General features: G+C 38.7%; 1 protein-coding gene across 1 annotated transcript in view; it reads left to right on the top strand.

The window, feature by feature from the left end:
• LOC135738171 (uncharacterized) overlaps positions 1–20,697 on the top strand; it is a 334,980-nt gene that overhangs the window by 53,170 nt on the left and 261,113 nt on the right. The window contains 1 exon segment of the mRNA XM_073811486.1: positions 17,303–17,449. Within this exon segment, the coding sequence (XP_073667587.1) occupies positions 17,303–17,449 (147 nt within the window).

Genomic DNA, 20,697 nt, shown 5'->3' with positions numbered 1-20,697 from the left:
AGAACCCATCAGTGGAAACCATCATCCCTGAAACCCAGATCATCGCACCTATACAGTGGGACATCATGACCGAGATAACTCAGACCAACAATATCTCTGCTCCTCCCGAAGAATGTCCTCCCTCCAAAACTTATGTACCTGAGAACTTACAATCAGCTTTGTTGGAACAGTTACATGCTTCACCCAGTTCTGATCACCCCAGCATCTCAGGCACCATCCACATCGCACAGAACAAATTCTGGTGGCCATCTCTATCTAAAGACATCACCGCATTCGTCAAAAACTGCACTATCTGCCATGTTTCTAAATCTTCACATCAACTCCCAGCTGGACTTCTACAACCACTTCCCATTCCACAATGACCCTGGTCCCATATTGCAATCAACTTCTTTACCGATCTTCCTAAGTCAAACAACAACACAGTACTTCTCACAGTCATCGGCCGCTTCTCTAAAGCTTGCCGGTTAATACCCATGCACAAATTTCCCACAGAATTTGAAACAGCTGAGACTCTATGTAATTATGTTTTCAGATTTTATGGATTACCCAAATACATTGTTTCCGACAGGGGTCCTCAGTTCACCTCACAAGTCTGGTCAGCCTTATTCAAGCATCTGAACATAAATATCAGTTTAACCTCCGGATACCATCCAGAAGCCAACGGCCAAACTGAGAGGCTCAACCAAGAGCTCACCCGCTTTCTACGCTCATATTGTCATCAAAACCAATATGACTGGAGTAGGTACCTTATGTGGGCTGAATACGCCCAAAACTCTCTCACCAAACCAGCCACAGGCATCTCACTCTTCAAATGCATCCTTGGATATCAACCGCTACTGAATGAGAACAAGAATAATGAAATGAATTCATGAAAATAAAGCTGTAGAATTGTCACAGCTGTGTTGAGAGGGCAGTAAATGTGTGATAGTTTGTTAGAACAATACATTTGAATAAAGTATTGTTTCATGTGGTATTCACTTCTATACGTTTAATTTATTGTGATGGTTTTATTAATTCATTTTTATTCATGTTTCCTGTTGTTTTAAGTAAATAAAAGAACATCATTCCTTCACTAAAGTGTATATAATCACTTGTCATCTGACAATGCATATTAAATTACAGTCTGCTTGTTTTACTTATTTTTGTCCACAAAAAATATTGTGTAACATAATATCTGTAACACTGACAGAGACCGTAGTAGAGTTGTCAAGTTACTGATACAATCAGGTGTTAGTGTACCTGTCCCCCTACAAACGCATACGTTTTCATGCCTGTTTTTAGGTTTGTTCGAGTTCATGCACCGCTACAAGAACCAACAGGTGGATGACATCAAAGTACCATGAGAGCAAATCATATTGAGAATTCTGATTTCAATTAACTCTCGCGGTTTTGTGATGTCCTCTTGTCAGTTCTCGTGGTTCCACATGAGCTAGAACAAGTCTACTACGTTATAGGTCACATGATAATGTCAACATGGCGGATACTGTCCATACTAATGCAAACGTACGTACTGTCTTAGCACTCGTTAAGTAGGTACTCAGTGAAATTCAGTACCTACTCAATAAGTATGTGATTTCGGATTCAGCCAGAGGCTGAGTCTGAAACCGCCTACTTCCATACCATAAATTAGGTGAAAAGCAGTAGGCGAGGTGAGAAGTATGTCTGAATTCATTGTATTTGAAAAACAGTAGGCGAAAAGTACCCAGATGCCCTACTACTACTGGCAAGATCCTGAAGTTTTCATTCGGTGCACTGCACATAAATGCATGTATTAAAGGATGTTACTTTTATGGGTGTATTGTTTATTACGTTTCAATACTCTGTATTATTTATTTCAGGCACAGGTCCATTTTATCCATTTGGAACTGGAGACACAGAGAATGAAGGAGGTTCTGCAGTGATTCAGCTTTTGCATCCATTTATATTTTTTGGACTCACATACAACCAAATTTATGTAAGTCAATATTTTATGAGAGAATGATGTTCAGATTTTAACAATCTGTAATGTCAGGTTACATATGTATCAAATAAAGAAAGGCTTTCTTACTAAATTAAGTTTTTCAAAGATCCTGACCATGATAAATTTACGTTTCTCATCTTTTCAGGTCAACAACAAAGGACTCTTGACTTTTGATGCGGCATGGGACAGCTACCTTCCAAACAGCTTTCCCGCATATGGTGGCAAAGACATCATTGCTCCATTCTGGACTTATATTGATAACAGGTTAAACGGTGTTATCTCACATCGGCAGTACACTTCTGGCAGTGTCCTGACACAAGCTACACAAGACATAAACCAATACTTCCCTGACCTCAACTTTTCTGCTTCATGGGTCTTTGTTGCAACATGGGACAGAGTGGGATATTATTACTATTTGAATACAGTAAGAAACTGAGTTCACTTCTGTCCAGTAAAATATTTAAACAGCAAAACAATGAATAAAGTATTCAATATTAAAACTGTCTATATACTTACAGGAAACATCTTTTCAAGTGGTTTTGATTTCAAATGGCAATTTCTCATTTGTTTTAATGAACTATGGTGCAATTGCTATATCACAACAATCTACACAGGTACTGTATGCACATTATAAAAAAAGAATTGTTTTACTCTTTAATTATGTTTTTAATTAGACGTCTGTATCTCTGTCCTAACATTAGGCTGGTTATGACACCATCGACTCAACCTACTATTTCTCAATTAATAAGTCACTGCAGAATGACTCCACAAGCTTAACATGTAGCACCAATGTCAATGTTTCAGGCAGATGGGCCTTCAGAACAGATTTCGGATCACGGGGTTGTCAATTCCATGGTAATTTTATTTTTAGCTTCCCTGGTGTGTATTTGCCATTTTGCTATTAGCAGTTGACAAGCAATAGTGTAACATACTAGTTGCATGGTGACGCTGCCATACTCAAACGTCCTTGTCACCAGCATAAATTGGCCCTCATTCATAAAACCTTTGTAAATGTATGAGTAAATTCTGACGGACCTTCCCGAAACCTTTCCTTTTGTATTTACAAATAGTTTGTTAATGTTAGATTTGATAGTGAAATGTAAGTATGCTTATGAATTCCAATCATTCATAAACAGGGCATGCATCCACACACAATCACAATTAGCATAATACCCTCCAATGCACTACAGCTACACAAATTACATATCTAGGAATGCTGTAATCCATCTATTTCCATTCTCTGGTTTGCCTACATTATATTGCATCTCAACTCAAGGTTTATTTATGTAGCACTTTTTTTAAAAAACGGCAAGTTTCTTTCAAAGTGCTGTACAGCCAATTTTTAAACAATTAAAACATAATAATAAATAATAATAATAAAATAGACAATGCAACAACAGAAGCAAAAACAACAATCCAATAATACCAATAACAGTGAACAATGATATTCCCCTCCCTGATTTCTCGATCATTTTGCACGCCAAGCTGTGCAGCACACAGACCGAGTTTTGCTGCCTCCTTAACCTGTTCCTCCATGAGAGCAACCAAGGGTGACACAACTATCGCCTCGCTGGCCTTTGGCCTCCCCTGTTTCTCCCTGACAATCGGTAATAGTTGATAATTTAAACTTTTCCCAAAACCTGTCGGGAGTAGGACAACAACATCATCTCCATTCAAAATGTTTAACAAACACTTCTTGTTCAGGCTTCAACTGGCAAATGCCGGTAATATTCTCCATAAGAGAGCAAATAGCATTCTGTGTCTCCATGTCAGCTGTAAACTACAATCTTACATTCAGCGCTTAGCGTCTACGCCACGACTCTCAGCCTGCCCTCTGTTGGTTGATTGGGCCGGCCATTTGGGAGCCGGAGGAAACCAGTTATAATGGGAGATATCTCAGAATAAGTACAGAAGCTAAATGAAATTGCATGGAAGTACGAACTCCGACATATTTAGACTAAACATTTAGTGGCAAACTATTCAATAGTTTAGGGACTGCCACCTTGCCAGCTTGATCCCCCTCCTTTTTAGCCTATTTCTAGGAACGGCAAAAAGTGCTGACCTAGTGCTCTTACTGGAGTGTTTTGGCTGTATTAAATCTAAGAGATAGCATGTTGCTAACCGATGTAATGCTTTAAAACGAACACTAAAATCTTAAAATCAATTCAAAAATGTACAGGAAGCCAAGAGATGCAAGTTTAGGCGTGATATGTTCACACTGAACATAATACCTGGTGCTCTTCTGACACGACCAGCAACGTGTTTGTTGCTGTGATTTGGAATATCCATGACAGTCACATGATACTAGTATCTTATTTTGAAGAATATTACTGAATATAAAATCCAGTACCCGTGAATATAGACTACTGCATTTTTGAGTTGTACAAGTATAATGGCTATTAAATGTAGTGTTGGTCCCGCCCCTCCTCTACTGTGATTAGATGGCTGTGTAAAAGTGATGAGCTCTGAATTATTCTCAAAATTAAAGAGCAGAAAATAAAAAAAGACAGGGCAACAGAATATGAAACATCTTTATAATACATACTGTAGTGCATCAATCACAGTGTTATCAGTTTGTTTAAAAGAATACAGAATGTTTAAAAGTTTTAAACACCATTTTCACGTGGTATGAGGCAAGTGTAATTTTCTTAAAATTCAAGCTGTTTAAAACTAATAAAAATGTTTTTTATCCATAACACATAAATTATTGTTTTAGGTTTAAAAGTGTGGCCGAGAAGTACTTTCTGGAGTGATGCCACCTGCAAGGAGAAATGCACTTGTACCCCCAGTGGCCTTCAATGCAGCATGGAGCCTTGCACTTATCCCCAAGCATGCCGTAGAGCTGCTTTCCAATACACTTGTCAGAACATTCAAAGAAAAACCTGTAACATCTATGGAAATCCTCACTACACTACCTTTGACAATCAGATTTTTCACTTTCAAGGAACTTGCACTTATGTTCTGTCTGAGGTTTGCTTTTAATGATTGTTTCTATGGCCTCATATTTTTTATAAAAAGCTTTTGATCAAATTGGCAAGTCTGTAGTGATTCTGAACTTGTATTGTTGTTTTGGCTTGTAAAAATAGTTGGCCATATTATCGGATTCTGGGCAAAAATTTGCATTGTGGTTGGAAAAGCACCAAATTTAGGCATCGTTTACAAACACATCATAAATCACTTGCTTTTTCTTATCTTAACAATGTTGTTACAGAAGTTCTGAATCTGAAGAATTAATATGATAACTGCTAGAAAATAGACCTGTTTGAGTCGTGACTCACTCGGATCTTTAACCCGGATCTTTAAATTAACTCATGAGTCGCGAGTCTCTAGTGTCATTAACCCGGATCAGTTGAGTCCTACTACAATTCAATGTAAAACCATAAACAGCGCCACCACACACACAAACCTCTTTCAACATTATTGATGAGACTTCGCTCGCACTACAGATCCACTCGTAACCGGCTGATCTGCGCGAGAACTGACCCGAGATTCTCACTCAGAGCCGGAAACATTGCAAACTCGAGAGACCAGCGGATCCCCGCGAGCCGCGAATTGACCCGAGATTCTCACTCAGAGCCGGAAACATTGCAAACTCGAGAGACATGTGGATCCGCGCGAGCCGCGAACTGACCCGAGATTCTCACTTAGAGCCGAAAACAATGCGGACTCGAGAGACATGCGAATTTGCTCTGACTCGAGAATCTCTCAACTCGTAACCGGCTGATCCGTAACCGACTGATCCGTAACCAGCTTATCCGCCGGCTGATCCGTAACCGGCTGATCTGCGCTTATGGTCTCCGGCTCTGGGGGCTACATAAGCAGGACATGTTTTTTCTATATTTTCTCTATATTATTATGCTATTGTTATTAGGCTTATTTTTTAAATGGTCGACCATACACACCAAACCTAAAACCTGTAAGCATGTTATTTCAGAAGTGAAAGGCTTTTGTTATAGATTTGCTTTTGAGGAGACTTCAGTTGCTCTATATATCCACTAACCGGATCCGGCTGATAAGTGGATCGGTAGAGCGAGTCTCATGTCCATGGTCTGCGAGTCTGCAATGTCTCCGGCTCTGAGAATCTCGAGTTGCGTGGATCAGGTTACAAGTGGGTCTGTACTGAGTTTCCTGGGCAATTTAGCAATACTGACTCAAATGACTCAAGTGACTCACACAACCCGGATCACTTTAGTGAGTGACTCACAATAACCCGGATCCTTAAAATGAATCGAGTTTGCCAGGCCTACTAGAAAATATATAAGTTCATCTGCAGATATTACAGATTTACCTGTAATACAGCTGTTTTGTCTATAATACTGACATAATTGCCCATGTTACCAACAGGCTTTGATCAGTATTGTGTTTTAACCCATATGACACAACTGCCAATTTATTAAAGATTCTGAACTTTTGTAATTGTTTAGGCTTGTAAAAATGGTTTGCCGTATTATCGCATTGAGGGCAAAAATGAGCATCTCAATGGTACACATGTGTCATGGACTCGAAAGGTCAGAGTGTTTGTGTATGATGAAGAAATTGAACTGATTAAAGGTCACTATTATGAGGCAAAGGTTAGTATTAGTATATAGTAGTACTCTACCATTCTGATGTAACTTTGGTGGTCTTTTCATTTTCTAATATCTTTTTGTGTCAACATTATATAGGTTAATGGGACCTTTAAATCAACCCCCTTCACATTGAACAATGGCTCCATCCATGTCTTTCAGTCAGGTTTCTTTTTGGTCATCAGCACAGACTTTGGTCTGTTTGTTACATGTGATTCAAACAGCTGGGTCAACATATCAGTACCTTATGAATACCAGAATGCCACTTGTGGTTTGTGTGGGAACTTCAACCTACATGCTGAAGATGATTTTCGTTCCCCTTCTGGGGAGATACTGAGCTCAGATGTGGACTTTGTAAACTCTTGGATAGTAGAGGAGTATGCAGACCCTGAATGTCATCATGTCAGCTGCACAGGTCTGGCTTGTGCTGTTTGTAGCATCAATGAGACCCGTATTTACAATGATACAAAACACTGTGGGATCCTAGCAGATGTTTATGGCCCTTTTGCTGCCTGCCACTCTGTGCTTCCACCAAAGACCTACATAGAGAACTGTGTCTATGATCTTTGCGTGGGAAGAGGATACCAACCCATTCTGTGCCAGGCTCTCAATGTGTATGCTACTCAATGCCAACAGCACGGTATACAGCTATTCAGGTGGAGACGACAGGGATTTTGTGGTAAGAACAGTTTTTTTTTGGTGACCTTTTGCATAGAACTACTTAAATCTTGTAAACTGAAAAATTTACAGATTGTTGCATGGTCTGACTTACACACTCCATTTTCAGGGATTGACTGCCCTGAGAACAGCTACTATGTTTTTCAAGGAACAGGCTGCCCAGCCACCTGCAGTGATCCCAACGCCCCAAAGAAATGTCCATTACCCAACCAGGAGAGCTGTAACTGTTATTATGGGTACTTTCTCAGTACTGGGACATGTGTGCCTAAAGCAGACTGTGGTTGCAGCTTTGAAGGATTCTATTATGCTAAGGAACAGTCAGTGGTGTTGGATGAGGACTGTGGGAGGAAATGTGTTTGCAGAAACAGGACAATGATCTGCAATCAGCACCAGTGTGGTCCAGCAGAGGTTTGTGGGGTCCATAATGGTGTAAGGGGCTGCAGACCCACCAGCTATGCTAATTGTTCAGTTGAAGGTCCAGGTTCATATCACACCTTTGATGGCCAAACTTTCCAATATCCAGGAGCTTGTGGGCTTATCCTTGCAAGGGTGATGGGGCCATCCCAACGACCACACTTTTCTTTGACAGTGGAGAAGGTGCCCACAGGCAATCAACATTTTGCTAGGTTTCTGAAATTTAAGGCAGGAGGAACTCAGGTCTCAATAAAATTGGGAGAAGTTAGCAGTGTTCAGGTAGGCCAAAATGCTTTTTATGATAGGTATGTCCTGTACTAAAACAGCTTAACTAGCTTTTTGAATCTATATACTAGATCACTCCACTTTTGTTCTTCATTCTCATATAGGTCGATGGACAAATGGTTGATCTGCCCATTAATATTGGTTCCGGTCAGATCCTTATCTATCACAGCAATGTGATGGGTTTTGTTCTAGAAACAAACTTTGGGGTGATCATTAGAGCTGACTTGCCACATCTTGTACGAATCACAGTGCCAAGCACTTACAATGGTACACTTGGAGGTCTATGTGGAAACTTGAATGGAAATATTAACGATGAGTTTTACAGCCCAGATGGCATCCTACTTAATGACCCACAGACCTTTGCAGACAGTTGGCATGATGTGTCCCTATCTGCTCATTGTGAGGACTCAGCTGACCTATTTAAACCATTAACAAGACATTTTCGGAGCAGCAGGCAGTTCAGTGAGCCGTGCAGCATCATGTCCATGCCTAATGGACCATTTTCTAACTGCAGCCGAACACTAGACCCTACACAACGTATTCAAGATTGCATTCAGATGCTGGAGCAGGCAAGTGGTGCCAGGGATGCTCTATGTGAAGCCCTGCAGGAATACACACTGCTCTGCCAACAGAATGCTATTGCAGTTGGAGAGTGGAGGAATATTTCCCAGTGTGGTTTGTATTTTGTTACCTATGAGATCTTAAAACTGTTAAGATTTTACTGTTTAGTTTATTATTTTAAATATAGCTGTAAAGTGATGACGATTTTTGCTCATTCTCATGTTTGTCATTATGCTTTGTAAATTCCAGAACCCACCTGTCCACCAAATACCCATTACGAATTGTGTGCCACATCCTGTCCTGCATCCTGCCTTAGTCTCTCAATTCCTGTTGAGTGCACCCTGCAGTGCCAGGAGGGATGCCAGTGTAATGATGGACTTGTTCTAAATGGAGATGACTGTTTGCCTCCTATGAATTGTGGTTGCCTCTATGATGGACGTTATATTAAGCCTGGAAAAGTGTTCTGGAGTGATGAAGAGTGCCAGTATCGGTGTGTTTGTGATAGAATTACTGGAAATGTCTATTGCACAAATTTACCTTGTAGTGATCAGGAAGTCTGCAGTGTGGTAGATGGAGAGTTTGGCTGCCATGCCAGTCCACATGGTATCTGTTCTGTAATTGGAGAACCCCATTATATCACTTTTGATAGAGTAAACTTTGATTTTCAGGGCACATGCAGATATGTGCTGGCCACAGTATGTAATGACACTCGTGGGCTTCCGGCCTTCCAGGTGGATGCAAGAAATGAGGTGTGGAATGGATGGATAGTGTCAAGTCCTATTGAGGTTTTTGTTAACGTCTCAGGGCATCTTGTGCATATATTGGGTGACAAAAACCGTCATTCTGTTGTTCAGGTAACTAAGCATCACTTATATAATACACTATAACATTTCATTTATGGCAAAACTTTTTTGTTATAATTTTTAACAAACTTGTCCTTTAATGAGTCCATGATAATCTAATCTTTATGGTTATCATTGCTGGAACATTCCACACTGAATTAAATTTCTAGAACACTTTTGATAGGGGTTCAGGCACAACATTTGCAGACTTGCCCTAAGACAGTAGTTGTCAACCTGTCAGTCATGATTGCGTGGCTGACCTGTCCCTGTTTCTAATGGAAGTGCGGCGCTTTTGAAAAACGGCAGCTGAAAAATAGGTCACTAAATAAGAGCCTCAGGTTGGAAGTTAATTTTTAGGCTTTCTTTCGATCCTTTAATAGGTCAAGGTCAGTGATCTTCGGCTTAAAAGGGTTGGCAACCATTGTCCTAGACTATTCACAAAACTTAAACAGGAACCAAAGAATATTTTAACTCCCAGTATAAATAAGTCCCAATATAAAATTTACAGGAAATATATTAAACTTTTACCTCAGCATGGTAAGGACAGAAAATGTTTTACTTTGTGGGCATTCCTTTTTGTGTATGTCTATAACTCTTAAATGCAATAAGCAAATTTTAGAAAAATTGTTATGCTAATATATAATTCATTTTGTAGACAAATGCAAATTTTGGCTAGGTTGAACATTTGATGAAGTATACCATGAAAACCATAACAACAGATTTAACTTTTAACTTCTAAGTGTTTCTCAATTCCAGTTGTTGCCCCCTGCCAGAAGGTTTTAGATGTGTCCTAATGCCTAAATCAACTGATCAGCCCTCTTCAATAAAAGGCTTGTTCAACTTTATGCGTTGCCATGCCAAACGATCAGTGTACTGCAAAAGCAATTAGAAACCCTTATAGCAATAGGCTCGCTGCGTTGCGGATCCTATTGCTATGAGGGAAGCATTTGTACAGTACCCATTTCACACTTTCAGTCCAAATTTTTACAAAAGCTATTGAAATCTGATCATATTTGTGAAGGGCAAAAAAACCTACATAAATTTTAATTTTTTAGCTTTCATGTATGTATCTGTATTTAGTCACAATTATCTGCTTTTGTTTGTTCTACAATTAAGTTTGATGGAGAGATCAGAAACCTCCCCATCCGTGATGCTGGCCAGGTATCTGTCTACTCCACTGGATCACGCATACGCGTCTTAACTGACTTTGGTTTGAGTGTGAGCTATGATGGTTACTGGATGGTGAAGATCATTATACCAGCAGCCTACAAAGGAGTTACATGTGGACTTTGTGGCAACTTTAACAATCATATGGAAGATGACTTCATGACTCCTTCAGGTTCTTTGGTACCTTCAGCAGATCAGTTTGGAGCATCATGGAAGATTGATGATGAGGTACCATGCAATGATGACTGTGGAGACAACTGCCCTACATGCCAAAATCAGACCATTGCTCATGGCCTGTGTGGGATCATCAATGACACTCGGGGCCCATTTAGGTTGTGTCACGCTTCTGTAAATCCACACGTGTACTTTGATGACTGTTTATTTGATGTGTGCCTCTCTGGGAATCAGAATGATGTATTGTGCCGCTCTATTCAATCCTATGTGAGTGCCTGTCAATCTGCCAATGCTGCTGTCCTACAATGGAGAGAAAATGTGTCATGTGGTAAGTGACTAGAAAGCCCGGTTCACACAACCAGATAACATCATTTTCTATGAGGTCATCCTAGTTCTGGTTGTCCTACTAACAGTAATAAACAATTTAGTAACCGTCCACTGCAGTAATAGGCTTTATGCCCAGCTGCACTACTTCCTGAACTTCAGTCAGCTCCTTGTTTCCTGTCTGCCATTATTGGGCAAACTGATTAATCCAGGTGTGTTTGACCTCAGTAGTCACAAACAAACTGATTAATCCAGGTGTGCCTGACCTCAGTAGTCACAACAACAATAATCAGACACACCTGGATTAATCAGTTTGTCCAATAATGGCAGACAGGAAACAAGGAGCTGGCTAAAGTTCAGGAAGTAGTTCAGCTGGGCATAAAGCCTATTGACATGAGCTCCACCAAAATCTTTTTAAGGAAGTCATTTCAATGTGCCACCATGTTTGCAACGCCTTCAGGTCTTACTAAAACAAAATCTGTCAGATACTGCACATGTGTGAAGTATGTGCCAATCTTCTTTACTGCTGCTTGAATAGTAACAATTCTGTATGAGCCCTCCCCTAGAGGATGTGATTCTTTAATGGTTGACGATAAGGCGGGACTAGAGCAGACTAACTCAACATTGCGATCTCCCCCATTCATACCCATTCATACCACAATATACTGTGTAGGATACTAACAGATATTTCAGTATATTGAATAATAATAATAATTATATATATATATATATATATATATATATATTATATAACTGATAGTGTAGTATATTACCTTTATCTTTTACTCTTTACTTTACTGATTTGGGGGTTAAATATATTGTGTTTGTTACATTTACAGTCATGACTTGTCCAGAGAACGCTCACTATGAGCTGTGTGGCACAAACTGTGGTCATACATGTGCCAGCAGCATTGATGCTAGTTGTGAACACACATGTTCAGAGGGCTGTTTCTGTAATGATGGATTTGTGAGAAGCGCAAGACTCTGTGTACCTGTGGAGCAATGTGGATGCATGTATGATGGATTCTACTATACTGTGAGTGTTAAAACAGTGTTACATTACATTGCTTTATTCAAATCAAATTTTTTTACATAGCGCTTATTTGGTCATACTTCTTAGAATGAGTAAGCACTCTTGCAGTGGCGTTTTGAACTAGCTGAAGCTTGTTTACCTGATTTGCATCTGATGCAGAGAGCATATGGCGTATTTTTGAGATATTTCTAAGATGGAAGAATGCTGTGCGGCAGACGTTGGAGATATGACTATCAAATGATAAATTGCTGTCGAACACCACATCTAAGTTCTTAACTGTGGAAGATGGCACCATAGTGCAGCTATCTATGGGCAACTTGTAATCTGACATATTTTGTTTTGAGCGATTCAGTTCAATAATAAGTATCTCTGTCTTATTAGAGTTTAGCATAAGGAAGTTATGTGCCATCCAGTCACTTATATCGCTAATACTGTCTGTTAGTTTACAGAGCTGGTGTGTTTCGCTAGGATGAGGAGATGTAAAGCTGGGTATCATCCGAATAGCAGTGAAAACTTATGTTTATGTTTTTATGTTAATGTAAGCATTGGTGTATTACTGCAAAATACATTTCCGCAAACACTACTTGGTACTTTGACACATACTTGGTAAAGCAGTTGTATCTCTTCACAGTATGTGCTTCCTAAAAAGAACAAAGTGTGGTAATATCATAGCACCCTGCTGAAAAAACCAGCATCAAACCAGCATGGACCAGCATGGGAATTATGCTGGTCTATGCTGGTTTAGCTGGTGGTCACCAGCATACCAGCACCAAAACACAACATATGCTGGTATGACCAGCATGGGATGCTGGGGCTAATGCTGTTTTAGCTGGTGCTAATGCTGGTTTGGTGCTGGTTTAGCTGGTGTTCACTAGCAAACCAGCACCAAAACACAACATATGCTGGTCTTGCTGGTATTTTCAGCAGGGCACTAATGGTAAACATTTTGCAACACTGTTACTGCAATGTAAACAAAAATCATTTTTGTTATGTTTTAATAGATTGGTGAACAGTTCTGGGCTTCAGACTGTTCAAAACAGTGTAAGTGTTTTGGCCCGTATGATCTGCGTTGTTCTACAGACTCTTGCCCACCAGCAATGAACTGTACATATAGAAATGGACATCTTGGCTGCTATGGTAAATTGTTTTTGTTTGATTATTATCAATGAATACAATAAATGTGACAAACATGAGAAAATGCACTCTAAATATGCTGGGTTAAATTAACCAAGAACATTTTTATATTTGACCAAACAGTGGATTAAAAGAACCCAGCAGTGTGGGTTTAAACCTTTAAGTATAGGTTGAAACTATATAACCCAACACTTGGTGGAAAATATCCCAGCATTTTTATAATGTAAATTTCAAACTGCTTTCCCAGTCTCATCATTATAAATGACCACATTTATTTTATTTTCTGCCTTTGGTGGGCTTGACCCTGTACTTGCTGCTCCCAGCCACGTTTAATGCAAAGAGCCCTAATGTCGTCTTCTGTTCATGAAGCCAGGGGTGAACAGAGTATTGAAAATCATACTCATGAAAAACTACTGTTACTTCTCAAAAAATGTAGTTTTGAGTAAAAAGTACATGTCATAAAATCTTAATGTATGAGTGAAAAGTAGCTCTTTGAAAAATACTTGTGAATATTATGGCTATTAATGCTATAACTTTTAAGGTTCACATTTTGCGTGTTTTTGACGCACAAATACTTTATTTTGAATGTAGACATGCGGCAAGCATGCTTAAATAGTGAGCAGCGCGGTTGCGACACGCATGCAACATCGCAGGGAGTTGAAAATGCTTACATTTTTCAGAATGTCGAAATTGCATAGGAAAAGATGGATGAAAGTGGCGCAGTTGTGTTTTCCGCACGGTTTTAGACGCCACATGTGAACTGCCCCTAAGACAGCATTTTGAAATTTAAGATATAGCTTTGTTTCCATGTTGTATGCAGTGTTATATAGTTCTAACTCATCATTTAATCAATTACGATGATGATTATATTAATAAAACAATTGTTGGTAACACTTTATTTTATGACCCGCAAAGTACAGCGTAATTAAACCGAATTTACAGCATACCTATTTGTAACAACAGAGTACCTCTACAGTACGTACTTGTAGTTATAAGGGAACAATATTTTAAGTTTGGGGAAATAAGGGGGTAAGAATATATGGAAAATTATTCTCTAAGTATTTCATAACTACAGGGTACCTATTGTAATATTACGTGGTATGTATGACTTGCGTCTATGGGTAATATGGTCTATGTGTAATATGTTTTTTTTTTTTCATATTTGCTACTTACCTGATGAAGTGTTATGTATAGCCTACAGTTGATGTCTACAAGCCACGTCTGCAAATAAAATATAACACACAATAAAAATAATAGCAACTTGTACCTCTTTGATCTGTATATGTATACAGGAGTTACCAAGTAACTCTTATATTTGCGGGCTGTAAATTAAAGTGGGGCTTATTCCCCGATTGTTCTGTGTATGTACCAGGTAACTCTCATATTTGCGGGCTGTAAACTAAAGTGGGGCTTATTCCCCGATTGTTCTGTGTATGTATCATGTAACTCACATATTTGCGGGCTGTAAACTAAAGTGGTGCTTTGTTCACCTCTTGTTATAAATGTTATAGGGTAAATACCATAAACATACAGAATATTGTTATTTTTATTTTAAAACAACTTATTTCAAAACATCTTTAAAACACTATAATTAAGCCAACACTTAATGTTTATTATCACATAACTTTTATTTAAAATAAAAAGTCATGACAATTTTTTTTGCGGCTTGGCTTCCTCTGTTGGTGTTCTTGTCCACTCGGATGATGAGTTGATGTCACAAATGCTGTTCTGCATTACATATTAAAAAAAAACATAAATGAAAGCCTTCAGTAAATGTTTCTTTACTGTGCCTTGACAGAAACAGAGTTTTCTGAGCCAGTTACGTTAATAACTTTAGGCTAACTTATGTCCTAGCTAGCTGGCAACTTTCTTGAAAAAACATTGTTTGAAATGCGTGAGTCATGTATTAACAAAACCAGTCACCTTATCCAGCATGTGGATCCTGCTAACATCTCTCGCAGCCGTACTCCACAGTGTAGAACGTTTTTAAAACCTCTTAATAAAGAAACTTCACCTTAGGATCGCGTTCCAGCAAACCTCCTGCAGACGGGTGCGCGCTCTACACCTGCGCAGTAGCCTACGCATGTAGTCGTCTTTTGCTTTAGCGGGAGCTGATATCTGCTGTTGTTTCATTTTGGTTTGCCATTGCATAAATTATATTTGGCTAAAATACTTGTGTTTACAGTAAATAAATTGCAAAGCACCACTTCAAATATGTCCGCAAATGTAGGAGTTTCTTGGTAAGTAGGGAATAAGTTGCTATTTTTATTGTACTTACCTTAAAAAAAGATAACCACATTAAATCAGCTGGACTTTTGTTATTAAAAGCAAGTAATATAGGCTACTAAAAAAAAGTGATGTGCTGTTATATTTATTTTCCGATGTGGCTCGTAGACATTGACTGTATACAACATTCATTAGTCAATATGAAAAATTCACAATAAAAAAAAAATAAAACATACTTTCCCCATAGACTTGACTAAGTCATATACATACCACCTAATATTACAATAGGTACCCTGTTGTTATAAAATACTTATAGTATAAATAATTTATAATTCTTCATATTCTTACCCCCTTCTTACCCCAAACTTAAAATATTATTCCCTTATACCTACAAGTAAGTACTGTAGAGGTACCATGTTGCTACAAATAGGTACGCTGTAAATTCGGTTTAATTACGCGGTACTTTGTGGGTCGTAAAATAAAGTGTTACCTTAATATTCACTAAAATTAACACTACAGAATAGAGTTGTATACAAGTGTAGTAATTACAAAATATACTAAAATTTACTGTAGTAAACGCTAAAGAGTACTACAGTTTTTTTTCCATGTAAGGACTACGATTTTTAAGTCACACGGCGAGAGAACACGTTAAATTTTCCTCACTTATTGTACTGACAAAGATAGTTTAATAGCTAAAGCGTCTTTACATTCATCAACTACAGGCCAATAATGTAATCGCTAGCTAACAAGTTACTTTATACATATGTCTACATTAATAAATACATACATACAAATATGCAAATTGCAGAAATATGAAACTCACTTCAATATGTTTATTCCAAATTAATGTCAAATTAACACTGGTATTTTGAATGATTTAGGTAAGCAAAGCTGAGATGAAATAATCACAGAATGTATCTGCCCTTGATCTTCATTGTGAAAACTTTCCCGAATCAACGAATTGCCCCCCGAATCAAAGTGAACCTTGCCTGCAACCGACTTTGCAAAGTGTAACAGTGTATGCTTAAGTGTACCAGACCCTGGTACAGTACAGAGCGTTCACACTAGCCAAACAAACTGTACTTTGTGGTCAAACACTCATGTATGATACAGTACGCATACTGTAATGTGAGTGGTTGCATCATCTGCTGTTCTTGCCCACCTACCTGTCACCTATTGTCACTGCAGTGCAGTGGGACACAGGGGGCATCAGACAAGGGTAATAATGAAACGGGGAGTAAAAGGGGCTCTTGGTGCACAGCGACGTGCAATTACAAATGCAGACTGCTTGTAGGCAGTGCCCACGGCCATGTTACTTGTGCAACCTACATTATCAAGAAAGGCAAACGCCAAAGAAGCAGCAGCCTTTTGTACAGAAATCTGTATGAGGAAATGTGATGCATTTTTTTTACCCAACAGCATGGTTTTAGCAGACCACTTGCGGTCTGCGTACTATTTTTGGAGAGTGGTGTGTCAGGCTATGCAGCTCAAAACACAGTGTCTTGTCGACATGATGTTAACACACTTATTAGCGGAAGTGTCTGTGGGCAGGTCAGGGTTTTTGTTTTTCGCTGGCAAGACTGTAGACAGACATTATGCCAAGTATTGCCTTCATACATAGAAAGACAACAGGCCAGATTCGAAAATAATTTGACTCATTAGCGCGATTCAAAATCAACTGCTTACTTTAGAAGCCAATAACTTATTGTGCATTTTTTGGGTTAACAACTTTGCACACCGTTTACATTGACTAGCTACATGACACATTGCAATACATGTAATATTCGATACTGTATCTGACTGACCTATTAACATGCTTACCTCCAGATGTAATTTTTCTTGTTATGCTGCATAAATTGCTTTGTGATTTTCTGTAGTGTGCTGTATGTTCTATTGATACCAAAAGCAATTTTTTTTTTTTGTACTTGCTGTAATGAAGATGTTGATGAATGTGTTGAGATTCCTGAGATCTGTGGTCCAAACTCAATCTGCAACAACACTGTTGGGAGTTACAATTGCTCGTGTATGAGTGGATATAATGTAACAGACATGAACCTCGCTATAAACATCAGTAACCCATGCACAGGTATGATTAAGAGTTAATGGTTAGAGTAGGAAATGAGTCAGTGAGTCAGTCAGTGAGTTGGTCATTTTTTACAAGTTTGTTTTTGTTTTTCCTTGAATGCTGTTTCAATAGTTACATGTTTTGTACAATTATCTGGCATTTAGCTGAAATATGTTGGTGATTAGTACTTAGTTTTGAGATCTGTTGTGCATAATGTAATAATTTTACATATAATGGAATAAGCAGTATTTTCTACTAACTTATTCAGCACTACCATCTACAACTACAATTAAACCACCGCCAACAACACCATCACCAACAACAGGTATGTACTTAAAAAAAAAAAAAAATATTATACAGGGTAAAGATGTGTAGTGTTATTATTGAGTATTGTTTTGAAAAACTATGTGTACCACATATTTAATTTATTTATTTATTTGCAGTAATTCGAATGTCAATGAGAATAAATAAAATTTTTGACACCAGTCTCATCAGCGAAACTGAAACAAAGTATAAATTGTATGTAAAGCACATTACGTCAGCAGTAAGTATTGCATATTTTATATTAAATCATTGATTATTTTTCTCTTATAAAAGACGTGATCTTTAGAAAGTCTAATAAAACAAAGACATCTTGAAGTCTGAGAAAATGACAGACAATGTCCCTCGACAATGAAAAATTATTAACACTCAACAGGTTTTTTCATATACCCAAAGTTTTTATTTTCCCAACCCCCCAAAATAGGTAGTTGGGCTTAGCTCCTGTGTTTACCTCTTTACGACTGATAAACTTCTTACAGTAACTAAGGTACATACTTCATTTCAGTGTTATCATACAGTAAGGGGGTAATCACACCAATGCATTTTAAATGCTTGGAAACGCAAGGTGCGACACACTGCCTTTAAAAAAAGCAGTGCAACGTGGCTTTTTATAGTGGTTGGCAACCACCGAGTTCGCTGTCTTGTCAATCAAATATTGAAGCATGAGCACTCTTTAGCAGTTAACTGTCATATTAGCCGAAACTTTAAAAAGAGGACGCTTGCTCTGACCTTGTTTGAGGGTGAGAGGTGCACAAACACGCAGGAGTGAGCGAGTGGAGTCCGGTTCTTCAGCAACTGTAAACTTCCCTCACCACGACGTAAGGCCCTCCTCTCCCCTCATTCGATTGTACAATGGAAAGAAGCCAATGACGTTGGGTGCTTTTCCACTCTCGATGTTCCTTCAAAAACGTGGGCTGCGACCGGCGGCAAAAAACACAAGGCGTTTGGTGCGCATAAACAGCGTGCATACGCTCACTGCCCATAGAATATCATTCAAAAAAGGCGCCTGCAACTGCCATAAACGCGTTTGGTGTGATTGGACCCTAAGGGTACTTTTGTTTCTTGCAGATTGAAGAAAGTTACAAGAATCTGCCTAACTACATTAAAGGTTCAGTAAAAGTCACTTGCTTCAGGTATGAAAGTCTAGAATCTGTTTACCTTCTAAAGGTGATATTTTTTAACCTTTGTTTTAATCTAGTGTTTTCTTATTGGCATGGTTTGTGTTTTGCCCCATAGGTCTGGTAGCATTATAGCAGACTACACGATTACTGCAAACAGCACCAATCTGAATGTTACATCAGCAAACACACAGGTTTCTGACACTCTCTTAAAAGCAGGAATCCCTTTAACTCAGGTTGCTTTTGCTGAAAGTGGTATGAAATCATAAAACATTTATATTTTTTAATTGTCTTATATGAATCTCTTTGCAATCCCACTGCGCAAAGTGACGTCGGAATGATGTATTTTTTATGTAATTTTTGGACGTCCGAATCCGGTCCATAAAAGGGGTTGTTTTGTAAAGCCAGGCGACGTCTTTTTTTCGACGTCTTCTGCACGTCTAAATGTTTACATCCGTAGGACCTCCGTGTAAGGAAAAGAGAAAAGGAAAAAAGCGAAAAGAGATGATTGTCTCTGCACTTCACCCATCGCAACACCAATCCTAATATAGACATGATCTGCACGTCTATCCGAAGTCCTGTGTTTAGTGGGATTTGTTTTTATTTCCGGCTATTTTATTGCTCTCAGTTGGTTTTGCTGCCTCACATCAGATTTATGAATTTGGTGTTATTATGAGCATGAGAATTGCTTGTAAAAACAAGTAAGGTGAGATGAGCTGTATTGCTTTTATTTTCAGAGGAAAAAATCCTGACAACCAGAGCTAAATTTTATCCTCTGCAAGATGTGGAGCTGAGGTGTACACGTCCAAATTCTATTGCGGGAACAATGAAATGGAGTGTGAATGACCAAGATCCTGCAGGAATGAGTGCAAAATACACTATTACAAATGACAATAGCACTCTTATTGTGAACAATGCAAGTGAAAGTGACAGTGGTGAGTTACATGGACAGAACTTGTACATTAATCTAGTTGTATGGTAAAGTGGCTTATTGGATCGTCTGCTGAAAAGACTATAGTGCAGTGCTCACCAATCCTGGTCCTGGAGGGCCGGTGTCTCTGCAGAGTTTAGCTCCAACCCTAATCAAACACACCTGAAGCAGCTAATTAAGGTGCTTCAGGTGTGTTTGATTAGGGTTGGAGCTAAACTCTGCAGAGACACCGGCCCTCCAGGACCAGGATTGGTGACCACTGCATATATGAACTGCCTGTACACTGAAAAATTCTTGAACTGACAGAATTTATTAAAGTAATAGTAAATTATTGTTTTGCTTTATGAAATAATATTACTGTTATCTTTGTTCACTTGCAGGTAGATACTCGTGTATCATAGAAAGGTCCACATTACCTTACATTCAGTGGCAAACAGTAGTTATTGGACCACGTCCCAATATCATTGTGGATAAAATTGAAATAAAGTTTCAGTGTCAAGACCAGATTGTCCCATTTACATGCTGTGCAGAAGGCTACTCAGTTGAGTGGGACCGGATTCCTGATGGTGATAACGTGACAAATTCAGGTTGTACATAGTTGTTATATTCCACACTCTAAAAACAAACGGTGCTACATAGCACCAAAAGTGGTTCTTTGCTCGTTATCATAGAAGAACCGTTTTTGGTGCCATATAGCACCGGCGAAGCACCAGTGAAGCACCTGTGTAGAACCATATGTGGTGACCACATATGCTTCACTGGTGCTTCAACAGTGCTATATGGCACTAAAAACGGTTCTTCTATGATAACGAGCAAAGAACCACTTTTGGTGCTATATAGCACCGTTTGTTTTTAGAGTGAATGTTACTGAGAACAGTTATTAGTTCCAGGACTGATAA

Source organism: Paramisgurnus dabryanus, chromosome 12 (assembly GCF_030506205.2).
Source record: "Paramisgurnus dabryanus chromosome 12, PD_genome_1.1, whole genome shotgun sequence".
NCBI classification, from domain to species: domain Eukaryota; kingdom Metazoa; phylum Chordata; class Actinopteri; order Cypriniformes; family Cobitidae; genus Paramisgurnus; species Paramisgurnus dabryanus.
Note: the sequence above shows the minus strand (reverse complement) of the source record. Positions and strands in the feature narration are given on the sequence as shown.